General features: G+C 38.1%; 1 protein-coding gene across 1 annotated transcript; it reads left to right on the forward strand.

Moving 5' to 3' along the window:
- Positions 1 to 1,099: 1,099 nt before the first annotated feature.
- Positions 1,100 to 7,847, forward strand: LOC149104803 (uncharacterized). Its single transcript, XM_089272262.1, has 3 exons — positions 1,100 to 1,169; positions 7,212 to 7,532; positions 7,741 to 7,847. The coding sequence occupies exons 1-3, from the start codon at positions 1,100 to 1,102 to the stop codon at positions 7,845 to 7,847; spliced, it is 498 nt and encodes a 165-aa protein (XP_089128388.1).
- Positions 7,848 to 15,967: the final 8,120 nt, after the last annotated feature.

Raw genomic sequence — 15,967 nt, forward strand, 5'->3', positions numbered from 1 at the left:
ACACTTCACAAAGTGGCGGACGCAATTCAAGATGAACATGAGGCCACTTTTAAGTTTATCGAAGAGGTTCACAATTGTCTGGCTGTGTGAAACGATTCATCTGTAGTCTACAAAGATACTAAAAACACACAAAAGAAAATGGAGGAGCCAGCGGACAAACTGGGTTTCGTCCAAACCTTTCTGTCTCTTCTCTTCTCTTCTCCTGTTTCACTGTTCGACGTGAGTGCCACTGCACTAAGTCGGCCATGTTGCAAATTACCGCGTGTTGTGATTTGACGCGAGTTCGACGTGTGAAGGTACGAGTTTGCCAACTTAAGTTTGCCGTGTGAAGGCCGCTTTAGCTCAATATACTATCTTACCATTTCCCACGAGACATCAAATGTAAAAATACTGATGAAGCATGATGTAAATTCAATTTCGTGAATGGCATTTAACTAACTTGTAGCCATCTTATGTGCATGGAGGCCTGCAGAATATAATGTTCAACATTCTTCCTATTTATTAAAAAGTCATATTATCATTACTACTTTTTAAATTGAACTAATTATAAGGTTAGCTCGAAGTTGCAATAACGTCCTAACATAGATGATTTATTCAATATTCAGTTTAATTAATCACGAGCCACCTTGAACTAGAAAACAATATATTAGCGGAAAAACAGCGAGATTAATGTTTAAATTTTCAATAAAGTACAAAAATAAAGGTAGGGAACGAGGTGAGTGCCAAGGAAATTCATTGTTAAAAACATGAGTTTGGAACGTATATTTCTTTGGAATAAAACATTCACTCATAAACAAGCCGAAGAAAAATAAATTATTAAAATAAAGGAGCCCAAGAAGGAATTTCTTCCTGTAAGCTTAGTTGAAAAACCGGCAGATAGAAATATTTTGTTCACATAATAAGTGGGTAATTTAAACGGGAACTCTTAGTAAAAGTAGGAGGAGTCAAACTGACATGAGCAGAAATAGCTCTGAATGACAGAGATAAAACACGCCATCTCTTATTTCAGTGTTGACTTGTAATGAGCTGTTATTTCGACTTCACAACGCCAGACTTTCCATAAGACTTGAGAACTGAAGACCTTCGTTGCGGTTTAAAAATGAATGTTTCTGCCCTCTTCGTTTTTGTGTCATCGATTTCAATAATGCTTCGTCCAACGCAAGCGGAGGGTGAGTTCCAAAATGTCTTACATTTTCATTGATAGCCTTTAAATCGCGTTTTATACTCTCCTACTTAGTGTATCCTAACATCAGCTTGTCTGAGCTGGCATCCCAAACTCTGCCTCATAAGCGGGTTGAGTTTATTGTTGGTTCTTCTCTTCAACCTCTTCTTCTCGGTCATGTTTTCTTCCGGGTACTCCTATTTTGCTATCTTTATGAAGACCGACATTTTAAAATTCCAATTCGACCAAGAATTTGAGTTTGTCCGGATTTGTCTGAACACCGTCAATATTTTCAGTTAGAATTCGCAAAGATCACGCAAAATTGTCATGATAAAATTTTCTCAGGTAAAACTGACACGATATTTCATTAATCACTCACAAAAACGGAGAAAAATATGTTTTTTTGGTAACATTTTTATCTCCTGTCTGTCTCTTTGCGAAAGCAATTTCGAATTCGGTCCTTAATTGACGATACGCGAAAAGTTTAAAAGATAAGACTCATGCAAAAATATAAATGTAATTATTTAGTTCAATGGTAACGATGGTGATAATTAAGGGACTATGATCTAGATCACAGCCTTTTGTGATAAATTGGGAAACTAAACTTCTAAAAGTTGCAGCTCAGTCATTTTTGTCTTCTTTGTCTTTCGTGGAAGCTTTGTTTATTTAGCACTCTTTGGTATTTTAAAGCCGATAGTTGTAATGTCAAAATACTGTAAGATAAAGAAAACCATTTTCATGTAGATTTCAAGTTCTTGAAGCATCATCGCTAAGTTTTCCAGAAATAACGTTTGAATAAATCTAGCGGAATTTATTTGTAATTTATCTCTCAATTTTGTTGCGCATCTACGACGCAATTTGCAAATTGCAAATTGAACGAGCAACACTCCCTGAATTGGACATGTCTCGCACGTTTTCGTTACAGCAATGCGAGGCATGTTTATAACCCAGTGTAACAGCGCCTTTTAACACGATTGCCGACGCATAACTCTTTACAACAGTTCGTACGAGAAATTGCTACTCGCTTTTATCTTATAGCATCAAACACGGTTCTTAAAAATAATTCTCTGTCAGCACATAAATAAAGACGAAGAGGAAGCTAGAATATCAACACCAGCTATTTTCTCACTAGATGGGAAAAGGGATTTGTGAAATGCGTGTCTAGTTTGTATTATATCGCCAAAATGATGCTGCATTTTTTGTTAATAAAATCGGCAAGGTAATTAATCTGACACCCATTGCTTCGCATTTTGTGTGATCTTTGAGGACAGATCTTTCAAAAACCTTTGAAAGGCACGGAAATTTGGAGTTTAAACGGCAAATAATCGAAATGCGGGCTTTCTTGTTATAGTCATAACAAACATATCTTACTATACGTAATGCTGTTGTTAAGAAGTATATTATCTGAATTTAATCATAAACAAAAATAGGAACTTTATGCCCATGAGTTGTGTCACAGTTTTGTCGGTCAGTCTTTTGTTATAAAGGTAATTATCGTTTGATTTCTGTAGTCACAAAATAAAAACGACTTCTTACGTGCTCGAAAGCACTCGACAATTAAAAAAGGAAGTTATTACCAGTAACAGGTGGATTTGAAATACCCACTTTCTTCACCGTGTAAAATTACCGTATGTCATCATTAAAACCCCTCAATTAAGTTAAATTATGCGGAAATCATCTTTGTTGTTTACGTATCTTGCGGTCTATAGGCGAGTATATGGTTTTCTCTTGCGCGAGCGAACTCAAGCGTTTCATTTGTTTTCTTTCGTTTTGTGTATTTGTTGAGCTTTTTTGTCTTCTTTTTGTCTAAGTGAGCGATATCTTGGATTCAGTGAGTTGAAGAAAGCAAACAAAAAGTTAAGGGGATGCGTAAATAAATTTAACCAGCTCTTTTCCAGCAAAAACATCAGCGTTACAGGTTATTAATACAACAGAGCATACCTAAAAACATAGTAAATGTTATCCTTGCACGCTACGCTGGAAAAATTTGGAAAACGTAGCCGGTCATTTTGGATGGATTAAACCTTAGAAAGATAGCCGTGTTTTGAAATTCCTCCTGTTTGAAGAACGTTTCATGATGGGTTGGAGGAGGCGGTAGTCTTAACCATAGAAAGATAGCCGTGTTTTCAAATTTCTCCATTGTAGTGTGCACGCAGCCTGAGTTTTTCATCTCTTTTTCTCACAACATGAAGTAAATTTCAATGATTCCCCCACTAACCGCTCCCTAGATAGAGAGCGTTAGTGAGAGTAGGGAATATAAGAAAATCACGACGGCAACGACATTTGGAACGTTACTGAACAAAAGGTTTAATGAGAAAAACAATAGCTGTGCGAGTGCGTTACAATTCTTGGTACATTTCCTTGCCGTCCTCTACAAAACAACGACGTGAAATGACCAATTTTTGCGTTGTCTGGAGAACATGAACCACAATGACTAAGTTTTTTGAAAAGAAATGCACCGTTGATAGGGCTGGAATACAAAAAGGACAAAGGAGGCCTAGAGGGCATCAGATTTCAGATACGCGCTGTGGGTTTACATACATATTCACCCCTGTTGCTTTCTGCTAAACTATATAGACTATAATATGGGCGCTTGCCACAAAACCAAAAGTTCCGAAATTTTCGAAACAGACGCGAATGGAACGGAAATTTCCTTGGAAAGGTTTCACAAAGTCAGGACATTTTTGGCAGGAAATTTTTTGGTCGAATGGAGAGTGCCCATATCTATACCTCGTTAGCCGGGAAATAGTTAGCAGAAAAATCGGCCACTCAGAAGAGCTAAAATTTCCTTTGTTTTACCTTGAGAATTCGCAATTATTGACATAGCAAACTTCTACATCCATAATTAGGCGGTATAAAATAGTTAAGCATTATGTACTGTAACCTTATTTTGCGCATTTCAGAGGCAAAAATAAGAGTGAATGTGTGGCTGTCCACCGGGACAAAAAATGTGTCTGTTGTAGACTAGGAGTCCGCTGTGGAGACGTGGCTGTTAGTGGAGGTTTGACTGTGTAGTCTATATAGTTTTCAAAAAGTAAGTAGTAGGAGTGAATATGTACGTAAATTATCAACACGTATGCATTAAAGACTAGTGTCTCGTAGGCCTTCTTTTTCCATCCCAGCCATTTCCCCGGTGCATTTCTATGCCAAAAGCACGAACAATATCCCTGTTTTTTAAAGTTGAATAGGAAGGATGTCGCGTTTTATTAACGGTAATACAGTCGAACCTTTCTAGACGGCCGTTCTGGAGAGGTATCAGTAGGGATGAAATATGACATCCATATTTTCTTGGTATTCAACCCTTTTATCTTTAAAAAAGAAATGATCAAACAAAATCAAAATATATCAATAAGACAGAGACCAAACAGATATAGAGACCAACGACGCGCAGTCTAAGAGGAATAAAAATAAGAATTATTACCTGCTTTCACAGGAAGCGGTACTTTCTTGATAATTGTCTCGGTCTCTCGGACGAGGATAACTCTGTCTCTCGGACCGAAAACTTCGTGAATGTCGAGGAAAAGGTTGTTGTTATTCATCGTGGTAGATGCTATGTCCAAGGAGTTTCGGAGTCTCTCCGCCGCTGCCTAGAACAACAAGGCATTCGCACCGTCTTTAAGTCCGACACGACACTTCGGTCACACTTAGTGCGACCAAAGGACACCGTCAACCCGGCTAAACAAGATGGTGTTGTCTACAGGATTCCCTGTGAGTGCGGCAAAGTCTACATCGGGGAAACAGGGAGATCTATGCAGGAGAGGATCAAAGAACACGACAGTGATATACGACTCGCCCGAACCCAGACCTCCGCCGTTTCTGAACACACCCACGAGACCGGCCACTATCCTATCTGGAATGAGGTCAAGTTTATTGATCGAGATCCTCACTGGTACACACGTAGGGTCAAGGAAGCTATTCACATAAGACTTCACCCTAACAACATCAACAGGGATAGTGGAATTGAAATTCCTGAAGCATGGATACCCACGATCAAGAAACACAACAACAGGAGAACGGTACAACAGCGGACCACTGAGGGAACAGCTACTCGCCGGAATAATGGAACAATAGGAGGATCGAAATGCACCAATCACAGCCGACCTTTGTGATATAAATGATACCGTGCAATCAGTCGACCTTATCGCCTGAAGAAGACTAGCAGTAAGCAGTCGAAACGTCGCGATCTACATCTCAAGTGACTACATCGTGAGACAAACGATAATACACTTTATTATAACTTCGTGAATGTTTTCAAAAGTGTTACATCTCCTCGTGTATTCTCTCACCGTTACGTTTTGCACTATAATTTCGTAACAATGCCAGTGAGCTTTAACTTAACCTTAAGTTAACCTACGGATTAAACCTCAAGTCAGTGGCATCAATATTGTCACCGTTTACAGACGATCCATTTTCCAAGTTGAGAGGCTTTGATTGAAGTAGAGTGTACCTGTCTACGTGAAACGGTTGTGCTGCCTACGCCAAACGTGATGGATGCAACTGTAATCGATTGTTTACTCAAGCTCCACGTTTAAAAATGTCTTTTTTTTTCTCTTGAAGTCAGGTTCGGCTGTGGGTCTTCCACAAAAATTAAAACAGCCGATATTGAACGAATAATGTGTGCTACAGTTGTCACCTTCAAAAAAAAAAAAACATAGGCGGAAGTCACATAGGTTTCGGGCGATATGCGCGTGTCGGTGATCGAAATAATGTTGCATAACATTGCAATGCACCAAAAGCAAGATCTACTTTCATTTAACTGCAAATGTTTGCAAAAGCTAATCATGTGGTCAATCTATAAGGAAAAAAAAAATTACAAGCATCCGTATGCGTTATTGACGAAAAAAGGTTTCCAAATTCGCTTGGTTTTGCTCTTGATGAAAGTAGCTGGCCAAGTTCCATGTTGATTTCACGAATGACGAATTTACCAAAATGTACCACACGTTTATGTCTCTTGAGGGGTACTTTTTCAGTTTCGACTTCAAATTCTGTGCACCAGTGGGCTTTTGATGGTATTGAAATTAGCTAAAATTAGCCCTTTCGCTCACGAGCTTCGATGAAGGTAATTGTATCGGCCTAAAATATTATAACATTTGGAGCTTTTGCTAATCAAATGAATGCTTTAGAAACAGCAAAATATGCATTCTGAGCTAGCCAAAATATATTGATAGACATGTTCGCGTTGATCTGTACGAGCGAAAAGAAAATGCACAATTTTCGGCCATTTTCGGCGGCGGCTGGCAGATATAATGGCGATTTTTGAACTTTCCTGGATTTCGAAAAAACTAAAGCGCTTCAGGGCCTTTGAAGGGTATTTTCGAAAACAATTCATTATAGAGGTGATTTGGGCAAAATATGAAGAAATCCGAAATTTCGCGACTGGAAACAACGCTGGAAATACTTTGGAAACGCAACAATTACCGGTCATTTTGGATTTGTGTTTGAGGAAAACTCTGACAGGGAGATCGCTTGATTATCGTGATGTCTGTTTGAAGAGCATTTCCGAAAAGGATTAGAGGAGACGGTAAGACTAACCGTAGAAACATAGTCCGTGTTTTCAAATTTCTCAATTTTATTATGGACGCAACGTTATTTTGTCACTTTTTTCTCACAAATTGAAGTTAAATTCAGTGATTCCGTCACAAGCCGCTACTTAGATAAAGAGCGGCACTGAGATTGTGTAACGGATCGAGGCAGCACCTCTGTTTGAGATATTCTTGTCTCCTTTTGTGTTTCTGTTTCATTTTCTCGTTGTCTGTATAGGGCTAGAATTCGACGAATACGTTTCAAGTAAAGACTATTACCTGCTTCAAGATGATTATTTTATAGTCTTTTTTACATTTATTTCAAGATTACTTACAGGATTGCTTACAACCAACGCCGTATAATAAGAGATGGCGTGTTGTGTCACTGCCATTCAGAGCTATTTCTGCTCATTGATACTCAGCTATAATAGACCGAGATGCTCGCTTGCATCTAACAGTTAATTTTTTTATATAAAGTACAAGAAACATATTATGCAAGACTCGATATTTTTCTTTCCATATGACAGTTTCAGAAGCTGGCATAAGTGTGACCATCACGGTGCTTCTGATGTCTCAGCTGTTTTATAAACTGGACGCTCAGCAGTGTATAATTCGAGGCGAATATTCCATCCACGGCATGATGTTAAAAGAACATACCTTTATCGAGGAGAAGACCGGAATCTGGCTTAATTGTTTAGACAAGTGTGATGATGACGTCAGATGTCAAAGCTTTAACTACGTCATCAGCCAAGGCATATGTGAGTTGAACAACCGCACCAAAGAAGCCAGACCTGAAGAGTTTGTTCCGGACAGCGATCGCTTCTATATTAAACGATTCAGGAAAAGAGGTATTGTTCTTCTTTGAACAGTTCATCTCTATCTTTTTTCGAGGATAGTAATTGTGTCGTATACAGGCGTGCCCAGAATCTCATTACATCCCGAGGACTACGAACAAAGCCCGCAGCTTTTCGTCGAGAGAGCTTAACAATAGTGGTGTTTAGTAATGACAGAAAAGCGCCGAGAAAAAAACAATGTTTTTGACTGTTCTATTTTTAGTTCCCCTTGGATCCGTTCCCGAGTTGCCAGCTGAGTCGTGCGCCGAGATCAGGGCGAGTGAAGGAGAAGATGCAGTCAGCGGTAATTACTGGTTCGAGATCAATTAAACCTGGCGAGGTAGTCCTGGCTCGTTGTGACATGTCTAAACTAGGTAACTAGACGTTCGGGGTTTTACCTCGATTTATTATTTACAAACCTCTTGTAATAAGCCTCATCTACGCGCTATAAAATGCCTCAACTTCCAGGCTGTTTCTATGATTAGAGACTCTGTATTCTGCAAAATAAGGCATATTTGCGATGCGTACAACCTTGGCGGTAAATCCATTTTGTTACGAACTTTTAAATTTAAGTTATTTCACCTTTCTATTAATGTAATCTAACCAGCACTGTCAGTTTTAATAAACCCTTCCCGCAATAAACGTCCCCATAGCGAAAATAACGTTCAAGACATGGACATAGACTGTTTAATCTATGAGATGCTCTTCATAAAGAAGAAGCTTAGCTTTAAAACCCAATCAGGCTCCATCCGCGCAAAACTATTTGTTTAGAGTTAAAACAGCAATAGCATTTATGAAGGTCATGAAGCCGAGAGCTACAAAGATGGGTTTCAGGTCTGCTATCTTCTCTTGACTAATAATTAACAGTCAAACAGGCTCTATCTTCCCCGTGCAACTGACAGCGGGTGTTCAGAACCAGAAGATTCCCACCCAGCAAGAAGTTGTCTGTGGAACAGATATATTTCAAGGAGCAGATCCGTTGCCATTCCCTGACTGGATTATGATAATGATGGATATCTGATAAAGATGTTTCGTTTTTCTTTATAACAAGCAAAAAACTCTGAAAGTTAGTTAGTTACTGATCTCTTTTCCCTATTTGCTCCTGGCCGGGCTCCGTCAAATATATCAACAGAAGCTATTGCAGTTTAATCCTTTCAATCTTTTCTTCTAAAACAGATATCGATGATTGCGCAAGTCATCCCTGTAAGAACAACGGGACCTGCACAGACGGAATGAACGGATTCAACTGCAGCTGTGCACCAGGATTTAATGGTGCACAATGTGAAACAGGTAACTGTAGCCAAAATATATTTTCCTTCAGATGTTAGGAGTTTTTAATCTCTTTCTATGTCGCTTGCAGTGCTCTTATTGTTTAAAGTGCTTGAAAAGGGCAGAGACATATATTTTTGCTGCGGCAAAGTTCTATTGTATATGACCGATATGTGATAATAGATTTTTGGCCTGGGAAAGCACTTCTGTAAAAAGTTGTGAAAACTTTCTGGTTGCGAGGATCAGGACCGGAATCTGTTACAGGGAAATATCTTCAGAGCCGCCAATAGCACTCAGCACTTAGGTCCAACGATATCATTTTAATCCAAGAACGCAACAAAAGAATATTTTGCAAGGCACGGCTATTTAAGCCGAAAACACAATTCTAAAGGTTTACGAAAAGTTTTTAAAAAGTCTCACCTAAACGTTATCTCATACATTTCAGGAAGCTCGATTAGCTGTAACGGAATTTGTAGTTTTCAACATTAATAACTTTCAAAACAATAAAGGGAGATAACAGTTCAACAAAAAGACTAACACAGGTAGTAATTACAGCTCAGCGCTTATTACAGGTATGATCTACAACAAAAACAGGTGTTTGTCACGGTTAATGAACTGGAATAGTAAACTGCAACTTAGAAATGCAAAATGAACTAAAACAAATATATCTAAACCGAATATGTAAAATATACTAAATAATCTGATTTTCTCTCCTCACGGTTATTATCTTTCTACCTTTTTCCCTTACAACAGATATCGATGACTGTACAAGTCATCCCTGTAAGAACAACGCGACCTGTATAGACCGAGTGAACGGATTCAACTGCAGCTGTGCACCAGGATTTAATGGCACACAATGTGAAACAGGTAACAAAAGCCAAAACTAGTTAATTTTCATTGATATTCTACGGTTTTGAATCTCTTTCTAAGCTGTTTGCAGTGTTGTATCTTTTAACTTCAAGCATAGTTTTGTTATTGAGTTTTGTTGTTGGTTGTTGCAGGTTCTATCGAATGTGACCGTTATTAACTTTCTGCCTTATCACCTTGAAACAGATATCGATGATTGTGCAAGTCATCCCTGTAAGAGCAACGGAACCTGTACAGACCGAGTGAACGGATTCAACTGCAGCTGCGCACCAGGATTTAATGGGACACAATGTGAAACAGGTAATCGTAACAGATAACATCACCGACCTTATAATTCGTGTAAATAACAAAACAGCGATGTTCACAGATATTTTGCTTATGCATTTTTGATTAACGAAAGCACATTTTTTCCAAAACTTTCTTTTTTCTCCATAATTCTATCCAGTTGACCTATCCAAGTCTCTAAGGAGCGAAATCTGGGCCGATAAACGATCTTATGCATTTTTGGTTATTTTGCAGATATTGTTGCTGTGGGATTTGTCGTATACCGTAAAATGCCGCTTTAAGCCCTGGGCTCGTATAACTTCATAAGCGGTTTTGTGTGGGCTTAAAGACGGGCAGGGGAGGCTTATTTCCGGGCGGCATATAAGCGAATAGAAATATTGTTTCGGAACGAGGAGTTATAACCTATCTGGGCAACGAATTAAAGCTAATATACCATTACATTTGTAATACATTTATTGTGTAAACGGAGAATATGTTTCAAAAACATCTCTAAAACACTAGTGTGACTAGAGCAACTGGAAAGGACCAGAACGTTATGTGATTTACACATTAGATGGGCTCGTATCGGCGGGGGGTGGCGGGGGGGGGGGGGGGCTTATATCGGGAATAATATCTTTGTTAGCAAATAGAAGGGTTTATATCGGGGGAGGCTTTAACGTGGTATTTTACGGTATGACCGTTTTTAAATTTCTACCTTATCCCTTTAAAACAGATATCGATGACTGCGCAAGTCATCCCTGCGAGAACAGCGGGAACTGCACAGACCGAGTGAACGGATTCAACTGCAGCTGTGGACCAGGATTTAATGGCACACAATGTGAAACAGGTAGTAGTTCGTGTAAATAATAAAACAGCAATGTTAACAAACGATTAGGAGCCAATAAAAAGGTGTATTTCCTAAAAATTGACAGCCACTGGAAAAGGGAAAACAAAAAGAAAGTCGTCTTTGACTATTATTGCCACGAGGAAACCAAAAGATAAACCTTTTTCACGAGTTGCTGTGAAACTTCCATGGTTTTTACTTTTCCAGCAGAAATGTTTTAATTCCTTCTTTACAGTATATTTCCTTGTAAAAGTTTGCCTGTGAACGGACACACGACCCAAAGTTACACATGCTAAACACATTAGGGCGTGTAGTTCCATGGTCATAACCTCCAATCTGGTGAAGGGGGGACAGATAGGGAATTGACCGCATGGGTATGGCTTCGATTCAGGGCCGATTTTACACCTTTTGTGGGCAGGTGGAGGCGAAATGATGCGAAGAGTTAGTTACTTAGACGAGTCAACGAATTCAACTGCAGCTGCGCACTAGACTTTACTGGAACACTGTGAATGAGATAATCGCTGTAGATAACAACAGGTAATACCACATGCAAGTAACAGGGATGAAACGCCTACAATCGATGGGCAGATGGCAGTACTGTGTGGTTGAGATCACTGAAAGTTTCCCGTTAGCCAGCCACACGATTACTCTAATAAAATGTATCTGCTATAGATGTTTCTATATGCCGTGTAATCACTTTAGAACTGTAAAATCTTTGGAGTGGATTTAAGGCGCCAATTCTACTTATTTTCCCTCGTAACAAGGTTCTCTTGAGATTTTTCTGATACTTTTTTTCGCCTTTTTAATGTGTAAAGTTTATTTCCACCAGAATTCCCTTTTATGCTCGTAATGGGACACTTAACCATCCATTGTGACATTGAAATAGTAACACTTAGATCCCTTTGTTTTTAGACATCGACGAGTGCGTTGCACAGGTCGACCCATGTAATGCTGTTGGAAACTCTGAGTGTAAGAATACGAATGGATCGTACAACTGCCAGTGCAAAGATGGATTTGTAAAGAACGGTGCTATTTGTGAAGGTGCAACACAGTTTTATCATTAGTAGGGATATCTTCTATTCTGTTTAAATTAGCTACAGTTAAAAACTTTATTTGTCGTTATGTAAGGACGGTTTGCCACATTTAAGAATCTTATATTACAAGTAGGCATGTATCAGGAAAAAATAAGAAATAACCCAGATGAAGTTAGAATCCACTACATAGTTGGTTAAAGTATCCCACATGGTATTCCTCCAGCGGTTTATCCAATGCCAGAGAGTAAACACACCTTAGTGGAGAAACACTGGCGCTGATTGCGATGTTCTCGCACTTAGAGTCGATAAATATCATCGCATGAAGGACAAATTTATTCACCTATGGCTTACATACAGGTTACCCAACAGCATTTGAACTGGATATTTAAAATGTAAATATGAAGATTTTCTCGTATAAACAGACAAAAAGGTGGTAATTAATACCTATTGTAGAAGCTATATTTCGGTGGCGAGATCTTTTTACAACCTTGTTCCCAGGAAAAATGGAAACAAAGACAAATCATATAGAAATGTTTGTGCATGACCGGATGTAATAAAGTGATGTAAAATTGAACAAAATATATGAAGTGACTGTATTCAAACTACAAGTAACACCCAACGACACAGCACGAAAGAGGTATCTACGGATCAGGGGAGAGTTATTTACGTATTACCCTGTTTGTTTTTTTTAGTTGACATATGTAAGAACTACCAAAATCTGACAGATGCGGAAAGAAGATATGACTACGTAACAGTAAAGCCCAAATGTGACAACGAACTCAATGGCTGGTATCGCTTCCAAGGAGCTGCAGGCACAAAAATGGTGACCACATGTCCACCGATACAGCGTTGTGATGCAGACTATCCTATCTGGTTGAGTGGTGGTCATCCTACAGTGGCTGAGGGTAAAGTGACAAGAAACGTCTGCATAAATAAGTTTGCCTGTTGCAAGGACTCATTCTCCATTCAAGTAAAGAACTGCGGCTCCTACTATATCTACAAATTATTTTCCCCAGGGACTTGTTCCGCCCGCTATTGTAGTACTGACTAATCCAGTCTTAGTATCACCCAGCTAGTGGACTAAGTTATCAGGCCTATCTTATTCTTGTCCCGCCCGATATTGCAGTACTGACTAATCCGGTCATAGCATGTGTATGTTTCAGTTAGCTTCAGTTGAATAGTAGTGGCAAGAGACTTAGATCATTGTCTCTTTTAGTGCCAAGCGGGATATTTACTTCCCGACATGATTAACTACAGCAAAAGTTAACCATGACCTGGTTGTTCAAAGCATGACCAAGCTAGTCCAAAATTAGTGTTACTCATTTATAAACTTAAGCCATTTTTTTTCTCAACTTTTGACGACGGCTTTCAAGCTCTAAGTCCTCTAAAAGTAAGCAAAGAAAATACTTTACCCACGAACGAAAACTTCAAACCTCCATCAACTCTTAAACCTGGATTACGAACAACCTGACCACTATAAACAAACAAAATGCACATCGAGTTTCAGGCGTTTCTCGGGAGAAGACTTGACGACGTGATATAAGACGGCTGTTTTTTTAGGCAAGACACTGTAACGCTGCACCGTGAGCTAGTAGATGAATAGCAATAATATCAATGCGAATAGCGTTAGCAAAGTAACACGCATTCTCTTAACAAAAGTAAAGGATTTAAAGAATTAGTTGCTCAAGTTGATTTGTTATAACTTTCCACAGTTTGTCTTCTAAGAGAGCTTCTGAGAAATTTGTTTGGCCCTGCAGTAAAGATATTGAATCAAAGCAGGTCTATTATTTTCGATGATTTGAGCAATCCATTTGCTCTCGTTTATAGAGAAGGAAATAGAGTGTGATTTAAAACTTTCATAACTTCTATTCCTCAAGACAAGAGACTTAAAAAAGAAATTTGATATGAAAGCCAGAGTAACAATTTTTCTTGATTGCAAGGAACAACCATTACTTTGTCTTATCTTAAGAACTGCTCTTCCTATCGGTGTAGCTTAATTTGTTTAAAAGTTATTGAACACTTTTTAACCAGTTTTGATTGAAATTATAAGCAGTATACAATATACACGTTTTTAGCTCGTGTAGGTTAACGTTTGTGTTGTATGTTTATCTATCTGTGTTTTTGTTCGATTTGGTTTCTCAAAAAATGTATCTAGTGTAATCGCCTGTAGGGAATGCCAAAAGTTCTTTAGTAAACATGTTTGGCTATTGCCCAGACAACAGTCAAACTTAAAAATTTTCTGACATCCCAGACATTATACAAGCAATTTGCAATTGTATAAAATAGTAACTTCTCGTAAATTTAACTTAGTAGCACAGCCTAGTTTCTGTAGTATAAGCAGACCGAGAAGTTTTACAACTTTTTTTTTTAAATTACAACTTTTTGTTTCTTTTTAAATTTGGTTTACATTTTTTCAAATTAAAATTAAACACTAAACTAGTAGTAGATTTCTTCAGGTAGTTTCACAAACATACACTAAACGCCTGCATTTAAGCCACACTAGCGGCCATTTCAAAGACACAAATCACTAAGGTTTTGTCGGATTTATGAAAGGAAGCAGGTGACGTTGTGAAATATTTACACAAGGCGTGACAAAGGTTTTGGCTCACGGTTTTAGCCGCCGTAGTACCAATGAATGCGATAGCGTCCGGCGCTTGCACGTACAAGACGGATAGAGAGGAGAGAATTACGAATTCCTTGCATGGCTGAAAATGCCGGCTGATATGGAATGACGGTGGTAGAACTCTCTAGGTACAATATGGCGGATTTTACAAAAGAAATTATCTCATCTCTGAAAGTTCCAAGGCTGCTGATTTCTGTTGCAGCAGTTTGAGCTGGTAAATTGTTCGTACATAATGTAGATATTAAGAGGCCAACAAAAGAAATCTCTTCCAGAAATTTTGCCTGTTTCCTCAATCTATCAAAAAAACTCTTCCTTCGGTAATCTAACCAAGAAACAATTCAGTTTGTAAGTCTCCTCTTTCTTTTAGCCCAACATCTGTCTCAAAATTGTTTTTGGTGTTTCAACTTTTCTGATCAGATTGATATGAAAATTTCAGTTTTTATCTCATCGATTTACATTAAACTTTGTTTAATTCTTCAAGGATTTTGCTTTACGTCATTAGGACATTATTTCGCAATCTTAGTCTTCACTTTCCTTAGTAAACTCCACTGTGATAGACTCCAGGCAACGAAGTTATTTCCACAGACAGGCATTTTTCAGGGAATGATCAAATTCCTTACTTTAATTTTGTAAATATATTTAAGCTGTAGTGCTAACATCGTGTAAAGTATTTAAACAGACGATTATCACTTATAGATATACGTCCAGTACCTTTGTTATTTGATTCTGCATATGTTAGTAATGAATATCAATACTCCTTTCTAACTTTTCTCATTTGCCTTACAGTTTAAATACATGTATAGTGGATACGAGGCAATTTCTGGCAGAAACTACAAAATGCCCAAAATTGTCTTGCTTAGAAGTTGGATTATAGTTAAAAATTGTTATTATTGGGACAGTTTTTAACTCTATAAGTACCTTGTAAGTTTTAACATCTATTTAAAACTATGAATAAGGACTCTTTATTATTATAACAGTAATTATTATTTACCTTGTTACTCAAAATAATGTAATGTTTAATGGGTCTAGTACAACTAAGTTATACATACACATGTATGTTTAGTTATATTTACCGCAGCGCTAAAGTTATTCAAAGGGCTTTTGTCAAGTTTTCCGTGCGACAAAAGGTACCAGGAGTCAAAAGAAAAGCGTTGGAATTATTGTTGATTAATTTGTTCATGATGCAAAAGTAGATTTCAAATAGCAACAAATTAACTTAAATGAAAATTCAAGTTGAGGATGAAACTAACTCTTATCCCACCAAATTTCTTTCCTGGTTAAATTTGCATCCCACGAAGTTAATAGTTCTCTTACACATTCCAGCAGAAACCAATTAATTTTCAATCTAAATACAATTTTCAAACTGTACAAATGACTTGCGCGCTACGACGCTACACTGGGGCCCAATGCCATCTTAGTGCAGTACTAATTAAATTACATTAGGTACAATACAACGTTTAGTAATGACTTATCCAACATATTTTAATATTCAACCCATAGAGAGGTTTTTAACTGACTGTGGTAAAACGACAACCAAGGTAATCACTTC

This window comes from Orbicella faveolata, unplaced genomic scaffold (assembly GCF_042242905.1).
Source record: "Orbicella faveolata isolate gen_17 unplaced genomic scaffold, um_ofav_v1 contig_34, whole genome shotgun sequence".
NCBI classification, from domain to species: Eukaryota; Metazoa; Cnidaria; class Anthozoa; order Scleractinia; family Merulinidae; genus Orbicella; species Orbicella faveolata.